The following is a 9750-nucleotide window of genomic DNA, read 5'->3' as shown; positions in this document are numbered from 1 at the left end:
GAGAACAGAGAGAAACGGATGCTTAAAAGCTCACTTGCTTGATGGTGTTCCACACAACTTCTCTACTCTTTTTTTTTTTTTTTTTTTTTTTTTTTTTTTTTTTTTTTTTGGTTTTTCGAGACAGGGTTTCTCTGTGTAGCTTTGCGCCTTTCCTGGAACTCACTTGGTAGCCCAGGCTGGCCTTGAACTCACAGAGATCCGCCTGCCTCTGCCTCCCGAGTGCTGGGATTAAAGGCGTGCGCCACCACCGCCCGGCAACTTCTCTACTCTTAACAGTTCAGGAACTTTTGCCTAGGAAATTGGGCCACCCAAAGTGGGCAGGGTCTTCTCACATCAACTGACTTAACTATATCTCACAGACACGCCCAAGGGCCAACCCAATGTAGACAATACATCATGGAGACTCTCTTCCCAGGTGATTCTAGGCTGTGCCAAGTGGACAATTAAAACTAACCATCACAAAATCTCATTTGGATGTCACACAATAGATTAATTACAAAGTGCTAGCTTGGGTATTCTAGAATGAAAGTGAAAGTGGTATGAGACATATATAACCTTTATTATTCCTCCTTTGTAAAGTGGCTAAAATGTTTCCATTCTTTTTACATGAAGACAGAAAGCTCTGGTTCCCAGTGTCTAATTGTGTTAGTCACTGTTGTTGTTAACATGACTGAGTACTACAGACAATATAGTTTCATAAAGAACAGAGACTTAATTAGCTTGTGATTCTAGAAGATAGGGTGTCCAAGGATGAGGGACTGTATGTTAGTGAGGATCCTCTTGTTGGTGTGGACTCTGCAGAGTCCTGATGAGGTATAGAGCTTGACACTGTGGATGGGATGCATAGAAAAGGCAAGGATGAACAGGCTTTAGAAAAGACCCGTTCAAGATGGCCTATTGCCAACTGGGAGGTGGTGGCACACACTTTGAATCCCATCCCTCAGGAAGCAGAGGCAGGTGGATCTCCGTGAGTTTGAGGCCAGCCTTCTCTACAGAGTGGCAGGACAGCCAAGGTTACACACAGAACCTATCTTGAAAAGTGGGGTGGGGGGAAAGATAACCCATTTCCCAATTAATACTCTTGTACATGAATGAATTAGCTCAGTTACAGCAAAGCTCTCATGACCTAATCATTCCGTAAAGACTCCCATCTCCTATATACCTAACATGAGTGATTGGCTTCAGCATGAGTTTCACTGGGGACATTCAAAGCAGTGCACCACCCCAACCTGAACCACAGAACCCCAGCCTCTTGTGAGGAAGGCATCTGCTGAGCCCAAGGAGAAAGCAGTTGGGTAGAACAGGACTCTGTTGTCTGGTTACCATGACAGCATTCCCTGGACTTTCTCTCCAAAAAGACACACTGACCCTTCTGTTTTCCAGGGCTATTAGCATGTCTAAATAAAATATTAGACCTTCACAAGGACAGGGGTATTTCCTAGCCTGTGAGATAACTATATAATGTCATAGTCCAAGTCCTTTAGAACATTTACAATCCTGTTCTTTGCGTAGTTTGATATTTGATCATTGGCTTTGATGGCTTTATTATATGAACTGTCTACAATTGGGAAAATCATGCCAGTGACTTGCCATACATGGTGTAATTGTTTCATTTTTTTTTCACAGACTTATCGTACTTACTGAATGGGCCAGGAGTCACTTGGAGACAGAGAGAGAGAAGACACCGTCTCAGCCTCAGTACATGTTGAACAGAGATGAAATATGGTGTGGTATATGCAGTACCAGTGCTGAATATAAGGGACAAGAACAAGTAGAAGCAGGAACAATAAGTTTGCCTTTGGGAATATAGACCAAAAAGGGTGTCAGAGTCCTTAACACAGAACTGGGAACTAAAGAATGAGGACAAGCTGAGGAGATGACACACGGGAGGGAATATTCCAGCTGCTTTTCATTTTGAAGTTTATCACATCAATGCAAAGCAAGCTAGAGAGTTAGGCACAGTAGTAAATGCTTTTAATCCTAGCACTCCAGAGGCAGAGGCTATGAGTTCAAGACCAGCCTGGTCTACATAGTGAGTCCCATGGCAGCCCAGGCTATGTAGAGAGGTTTTTTTGAAAGAAAGGAAGGAAGGAAGGAAGGAAGGAAGGAAGGAAGGAAGGAAGGAAGAAGAATGTAGATGTAACCAACCATCTTATTAAATAAGAAACACAGAACCAATGCAAAGAAGAAAGCCAAGAGATCAGAGCTAAGAGCCTTACCCGCCTGTTGCAGCTAGCCTCTTAAGCCAAGAGACCTCTCCGAAAGAGAACTACTTCCTGTCTGTTTGTCTTTATATAGACTTTCTGTTCTGCCTTCTCATTGGTTGTAAAACCACATGACTGCCTTGTCACTGTCTGTTGTACAGCCCTCCAGGTCTTCTTTGGTATTGAGATTAAAGGTGTGTGTCTCCAATGCTGGCTGTATCCTTGAACACACAGAGATCTCCTGAAAGCTAGGTAAGCACTCTACCACTGTGCTATATGCCCAGTTCTCTTTTTACTTTTTACTTTGAGACAATGTCTTACTGAGTTACCCAGGCTGGTCTTATTAAGCCCAGCATAGACTCAAACTCCTTCTGCCTCCCACAAACCTGGATAACCAGCCTGTGCCACCAGATCCAGAATCCATTTTGGTTTTAGCATGGAAAGATTGAAGTGCCATGGGATTTCAGGAGAGGTCTAGGTACCAAGTGCCAATGTGACTGTTAAATACATATAGCTTGAAGTCACAGGCCTCGGTGAGGTTTTCCCAGGGAGGGAAAGGATTCCCATGAATGCCAATACACAGGACGAATGGAGAGAAAAGAGCCAGACGCTGACTAGGTGAGGGCAGAGGGGCGTGAAAAGATGGGGAAATCTGTTATTAAGGACAAAAAGAGGGTCTAGTTCTAAATAAGGAGCTGAGTGATTTGGGTCCCTGAGGAATCCCTGTTGGACATATATGGGTGTCCAGAGCTGAGCACAGTGGCCCTCAAATAGAAGAGGAATGGGGGGAGCAGTTTGTTCTTCTTGGAGGACAGTGAGGAGGCAGAGGTGTGAGTGGATTTTACAGGGTGACAAATGGGAGGGAAGTAGAGTCAGCTGCTCAGATTCTCTGTGAACAGGCCTGAAGCACCAGGGTTGGATTACAGGGTGAGGCCGGTGTGGCCAGGTCTACAGGCCCATGAGCTGGAGAATCTAGGCTGGGCTTCCCCAGCAGGTGCTGGAGGGGTAGGCAGGGCATTTGAGAATTTTCAGCAGAGGTAGAGTCAGAGATGACAGAGCCTCTCCCTGAGACACCTGGAGGATGACACTGGTGAGGATAGAGTGAACTGAATCACCAAGATGACCTCAGGAGCAGGCAGGGAAGGGCTGAGCCAGATGGAGAGAGAATGGTCAGACCCTGGAGGCAAAGTACACAACCCCAGTGGCCTGTCCCCATGGAGCCCTGGGATTCCTAGGGCTCATTGGCATCTTCTTGGAGGTGTAGCAGTTAGGGAAGATTTCAGGCCCTCAGCTGCCGCCCACTCCCAGAGTGTCCATTCCTTCCAAGGATCAAGTACAGAGCCTAGCATGGCAGGAGCCACCCCTCCATGCCCACCTGCCTCAGCCAGAAGGGAATTCATGACCAGGAGTCCCTATGCCCAGGTCTCATAGCTGAGCCCTGGGCAGCTCTCTTATACCAGTCAGCCAAGACCACAAGACCTGGGACACAGGACTCCTGGTCACGAGCATCCTTCAGTGTGAGGGAATGGGGCTATGACTACAGCAGCCTGGACTCGAGCCTGGGGGACCACAGGACTGGGGACAGGGGGTAAAGTTGAGGATTAGAAGCTCAAGAGAGGTAAGACCAGACAGGACAAGGCTGTAAGGACGGGACAGAGACTGGGAGGCTACCTAAGGGCTGAGACTGCATTGGTGAGAGAAGAGGATCCTTAGTTAAACCACTGGCCCTGGTGCATTATGAGGCCGGTGAGGAGAAGGCTGGGTTTAGAAAAACGTCATGAGATTCCTGTCATACCCTGAGGCAACCAGTCTGCTAGTTCTGAGTCCAGCTGCTTCTTTCTTTCTTCCCCAGCTCTAGCGGGGAGTAGCATTAGCCATTCATTCTGTTTCCACAAGAAAGTGCCCAACAGCACAGAGAGCCAAGGCTCCTGGCATCAGTCCCCCAACACTGGAGCAGCACCCCATCTGGGGCAGGTGGGAGGAAGATCAGGCCCAAGGGGCTTGGAACCCCAGGAGGAGCCATGGCTGTGCTCAGGGAGATGGGGCTTGCTGTCCAGCCACCCCAGGCCAGGCTACATAGGTGCTTTCATTGACCGGGTCTGTGTGCCATTATTTCCCGTTTCCTCTTCACACCAGCGGCCCCACCTTAAAGAACACCCCCATGGTCCATTACCACTTTCCCGACATCCATGAGTACTTTAATTTAAATACACATATTCAAAGATTCAAATTTATCATCCACATAGAAGAGAGAACATACAAAGTTTGTTTTTCTGTATTTCGGTTATTTCCCTCCAAATGATTATTTCCTTCTTCATCCATTTGTATACAGATTTCTTAATTTCATTATTGTGAAAATCTGAATAATATTCCATTTTGTAAGTGCACTACATTGTTTATTATGCTTTCATCAGTTGGTGGGCTCTAGGCTATTTCTATTTCCTGGCTATTGTGAAAAGAGTAGCAGTGAGCATAGATGAAATAGTATCTATCTAGTAAGATACAGGTTTTTTTGGTCTATGCCCAAGAGCACTATAGTTAGATCATTTGGTAGATTTATTTCTAAATTTTTAAGGAAACTTCACACTGATTTCCATATTGCCTGTACCAGTTGGCACTCCCATCAAAAGTGAATAGTGTTCTCCTGTCCCACATCTACAGCAACATTTATTGTCAGTTGGTTTTTGGTGTTTTGTTTTGTTTTTTGGTCTTAGCCATTCTGACTGGGGTAAGATGACATCTCAAAGGAGTTTTAATTTGCACTTTTTTTTTTTTTTTTTTTTGTTTTTTCGAGACAGGGTTTCTCTGTGTAGCTTTGTGCCTTTCCTGGAACTCACTTGGTAGCCCAGGCTGGCCTCGAACTCACAGAGATCCGCCCGCCTCTGCCTCCCGAGTGCTGGGATTAAAGGCGAGCGCCACCACCGCCCGGCTAATTTGCACTTTTCTGATAGCAAAGAATGTTGAACATTTAACAGAAAAATTTTTCAATTGCTGGGAGATGTATTTCTGTATGCTGTGAATATGTGTGGCTCCCATTGGATCATCAATAAAGCTTCACTGGAGGAGTCAAGTAACCATGGCAATGCCTATTTTCAAGGTTCCTGGTGTAAGACTGAGACCTGAAGTCAGGGACACAGTGCATAGAGTGACAAGCTGCAGAGATCTGCAGAAGGTCAGGTCTTATTAAATAGACTAGCAAGAGAGGAGTTGGCATCATAGCTTAGGTGGCTTTGTGTTAATAACCTTGGTTAGAATTGGCATAGTGTTTTAGTCTGCTTTGTGTTAGCAACCTTGATTAGATGTCTGCAACTCTAACCTTGTGCATCTCTGTAAAGTTTTTAACTTATAATCCATTTACAGAAACATTCAGTCTAGTTTGAAACTGCTCTGAGGTTTTAAATTAGAAAAATGTATGTAGCTTTTCTTAGATTGGAGAGAAATTGTTATTTTCTTATGTTAGGCTGAGTTGAAGGAACAAGGCACAGTTTTAAGTTCTACAGTCCTTGAGGGACAATAGATCTAATTGTGAAGCATATCCTAGTATATTTTTTATAGATCAGAATTATACAGATTAGTGAGAAGTCATCTTCCTGACCATCCATGGATAAATGTGCCCAGCAGATGGAATATATACATGAGATAATGCAGTGGGAAAACACCCATAGCTGTTCTTAGGGAAGAAATGAAATGGCACATGAGAGAAATTACAGATAGGAGCAACTGATTGTTTCCAGTCAGTAACTCCATGACCTTGGCAGGTGGGGCTCCCCATCAGAGAGCATTGTGGTTCCTCCTGATAAATATTAGTTGTCACCTGCTGTATACTCCCATGGCCTCTTGGTACCAGCAGCTCTCAGCACCTCCCCACGACTACCTGTGCATCTCTCTATCTATCTTTTAGATGCCATCTGACTCTCTATGATGACTTTCTGTCAACTAGTTGCTGGCTCTGCCTCCTGAACAAAGGCTGATATGTTTAATTAACTCCAACACAAACTCGGGGTTCATAGTTATATATCCCACGACAGACATGATTGGTGAGAAAACAAAATTTATTTTGAAATGGCTCTTAAGGACTTCACAGGATTTAACTATTACAGTTGGTTGTGGAGAAATACAATACTCTACAAAAGCATAATTTCTGCAAAGAGAACATGTAGTAATCCAAGGTAGTTCTCATGAGAGAATAGTTGAGAGAAAGTGGTAAAGGTCAGCAGTTAGAAGACCATACTGTCTGCACCTGTCCCCAAGCCTAACACAGTGATGGGCACATACCTGGTGAGTGGTGGACAGTAAAGCAAAATAAAGTTAAAATGTGCATTAAGGACCAATCACTAGTAAACTGCAGTAGCTGTCATCATCCACAAAAGCATTTACTATGATGTAAGCAGGTCAAGGCGAGTGATGGGGGAGCTGAGGAGCCAGGAAAGCACGGCATGTAGAGCTGGCATGGCTTGTCTATGCAGTGAGTGAGGCATTTATTTAGGGTCACCTTAGAGAACTTTGTTGGCTATCTAGTGGGATTTGTTTGCCTCCTTTGTTGTTTACACAACAGGAAACCCAACCACTCAGTGATCCTGTGACCTGGCAAAGGGCATTAATGAATGTCAGGATAGGGGAGAGGAATGTGGGCATCCTAAGATCAGGCTGCCAGGAGGAAAGTGCCCTCATCTTGGAACACGGGTTCAACCTATATGTCCATCCTCACAGGGTTGTAAGAGCTGTCAAGATGCTGAATAGAGAACCATTTCCCACATAGTAAATGTGTCTTTATGGAGAAGAGAACCTGCCACAGAACAGGAGGGTATTGGTTTCATTGTGCCTGATGAAGAAAAGGAAGGGGTGGTCAGCGCAAAACCTTGGGTCACCACGAGATGAATCACAGCTTATATTTACCATGGTGGAGGCTGCAGCCTCGGTGCCTTCTTCATTGACCTCCACAACACTCTCATGAACACACTCAGACATACACATGTTTCTCTCCAGAGACATTCCTGATAAGTCAGCCTTGCCCCCTTGGAAGACATCCACCATTCCCAAGTGCTGAAACACAGACTTCATGTCATAATCCTCTTGCAGTTTAAATTTTGGAAGTAAAACCTCAGCTCTAGTGCTCCTCATAAAGTCTGGTTTGGTCCAAGACATTAACTTCTCAAAAGTGAGATTGTTTTCCACCTGACAAAGAAGAATTAGAGACTTTCAGATTCACAGTTGAGGTCTTAACTCAGAGGCTCATAGGCACTTCCCACTCACAGTACCCTCCATCAATCTACAGAGGCCACTGAATATTCACATGGCCAGGCAGTGTGAGGGTCCCACCAACCTGCGAGCTTGTATGTGGCTTCACAGATGGGCATGGAAGAGAAGTAGCCGATGGTTGGGAAGACTTGGCTGTCCTCTCCTAAATCATTTCAGAGACATCTTTTATTCTGACAAATGTTCAAGCCCTGATGATTATGGTTTAGGTTGTGTTTGCTTTTGTTTTCTTGATCTAGACTTAGTTTTGAAGATAGTACATAATTGCAGCTGTTTTTAAAATGTGGAAAAAATAAGGACTTTTGCTGTGAGCCAAACCAGAATGAAGGGCTATCCAGGGTTGGATTCTATGCATTTTGTGGCCTGTTATGGCTTTCATATGAACTTTCTCCCAAAGGCTCATATACTGAAACCTTATTCTGAAGCTGGCAGCAACATTTAGTGGGGCATCTATAATTTAGACATGAGGGGGTCTAGCAGAATGAAGGAAGTAGTTATAGAAGGTGCACCTATGAAGGTCATCCTTGGTCCTTTGTCCCATATCCTTTCTCTGCTTCCTCTTTACTAAAAGGTCTGTAGTCTCTGCCATTATGGAAACCATTGACGGGGACAAGTAACTTGAAATGAACCTTCTGAATCTGTGATCTAACATAAATCCTTCTTATCCCGGGTAATTCATGTCAGTCATTTTGTCAGTGACAAAACACTAACACCATAGATGCCACAGTGAGGAAGCTGGATGGGAAGAGCCAGAGGAGCTATTGTGCTTACAAAGATCCCTTAGGTCATGTACACTCCACTGCCCACTGTTCAGAGTATGCCTGGCACACTGTGGGTACCCTGCTGCAAGGAAGACCAAGATGTGTCATAATGCTCTGCCTGACTCTGTCCTCCTCAGCTGCATCCCTCCTCTTCCTCTTTGAAAAAAGTGCAAACTGTCTATTTTATGTTCTCAGATACTAAAAGAAAATACCAAGGAAGGTCATGATATGGGTTGTCTTTATTTTGGGTGGCTATATACCAAGCCAATGTGTAGAGTTCATTGTCTGAGTTGTCTTCATTTTGTCCTATCATGTAGCCATCTCCCATTTAGTGATAAAGTTATGTTCTGTGTCAAGGTCACACAACCCACAATGGGAGTCTCAGACACAGCTTTGACCCAAAGTCCAGCTCCTGCACTCAGCCCTAAGCTGGGTACCATCTACTCAAATGGCAGTTGCAAATCTGCAAACACTGCTTTCTGTTCTAATGAGAATGGACACTGGGTTCTTCTCATGGACATTGAGAGAGGTGCCTCACCTTCCTGAGGTCCACACCATCAACTGGGAGTAGGACTATCAAGCTCAGCTCCATGCCATCATAGGGCATCACCAGCATCGTTGCCTGAACTTCTTTCACGTAGGCGAGGTTAAATACACTTCTATGATACATCATCTGCACTGGTCTTTTCTCCCTCTGAACAAAAGAATTCAGAACATAAAAGATATTATTAAGAGAGGTCAGAAGGTTTCCAAATGAGTGGAATTTAACAGCAGAAATGTTTTAGCACTCACAATGAAAACACTATTCATGGTATAGTACACACTTAGTCAATTATCTATCAGCCTCTTCCTGCTTTCATAAAAATAATTGAGTGCAAACAGTTATGGGACTTTTGTAGATAGGGTTCTACAGTTGTGATGAAACACCATCACCAAAACTTCCCAACTTGGGAAGGGAAGAGTTTATTTTGTCTCACAACTCTCAGGTCACATTCCATCACTGAGGCAAGTTAGCAGGAACTCAGGTAAAAGCCATGAAGGAATACTAGTTATTGACTTGTTCCCAATGGATTTCTCAATCTTCTTTCTTACATAGCTCAAGACTATCTGCCCAAGTTTTGCACTACCCACAATGTGCTGGGCCCATACCAATCAAGTATGAAGAAAATGCCCAACAGACTTGCCTCTAGGCCAGTCTTATGGAGGCAGTTTCTCAGTGCAGAGTCCTTCTTTTCAAATGGCTCTAGCTCATCTCAAGTTGACAAAACAACAACCTGGACAAGGATCGACTCAGGAAAGATGATGTGTCATCCAGCAACAAATGTGCCATTCAAATATTAATATTTTCAAATCCTGCTTGGGTCTAAAATGTTCCACAAAGGCTCATGATCCAAAGCCTTTGTCCACAGGGTAGCACCTTTGGGAGCTGGACAAACCGTTAGGAGGTAGGGCCTAATGGGAGAAAGATAAGTATTGGTGAGGGAACCCCTGAAGAAGATACTTATCCTACAACCTTTTCCTGTTCCTCT

The 9750-nt window shown here is 44.4% G+C and overlaps 1 protein-coding gene across 4 annotated transcripts in view; it reads right to left on the bottom strand.

The window, feature by feature from the left end:
- Positions 1-6238: 6238 nt before the first annotated feature.
- Positions 6239-9750, bottom strand: part of LOC102913188 (serpin B9-like) — a 76078-nt gene continuing 72566 nt past the window's right edge. For all 4 annotated transcript variants that reach the window (XM_076573138.1, XM_076573139.1, XM_076573137.1 and 1 more), the window contains 2 exons: positions 8760-8915; positions 6239-7379 (listed from right to left, as the gene is read on the bottom strand). In XM_076573138.1, the coding sequence (XP_076429253.1) occupies positions 6975-7379; positions 8760-8915 (561 nt within the window). In that variant the 3' untranslated portion in view covers positions 6239-6974. The remainder of the gene's footprint in view (positions 7380-8759; positions 8916-9750) is intronic.

Source organism: Peromyscus maniculatus, chromosome 5 (genome assembly GCF_049852395.1).
Source record: "Peromyscus maniculatus bairdii isolate BWxNUB_F1_BW_parent chromosome 5, HU_Pman_BW_mat_3.1, whole genome shotgun sequence".
Taxonomy (NCBI): Eukaryota; Metazoa; Chordata; class Mammalia; order Rodentia; family Cricetidae; genus Peromyscus; species Peromyscus maniculatus.
Note: the sequence above shows the minus strand (reverse complement) of the source record. Positions and strands in the feature narration are given on the sequence as shown.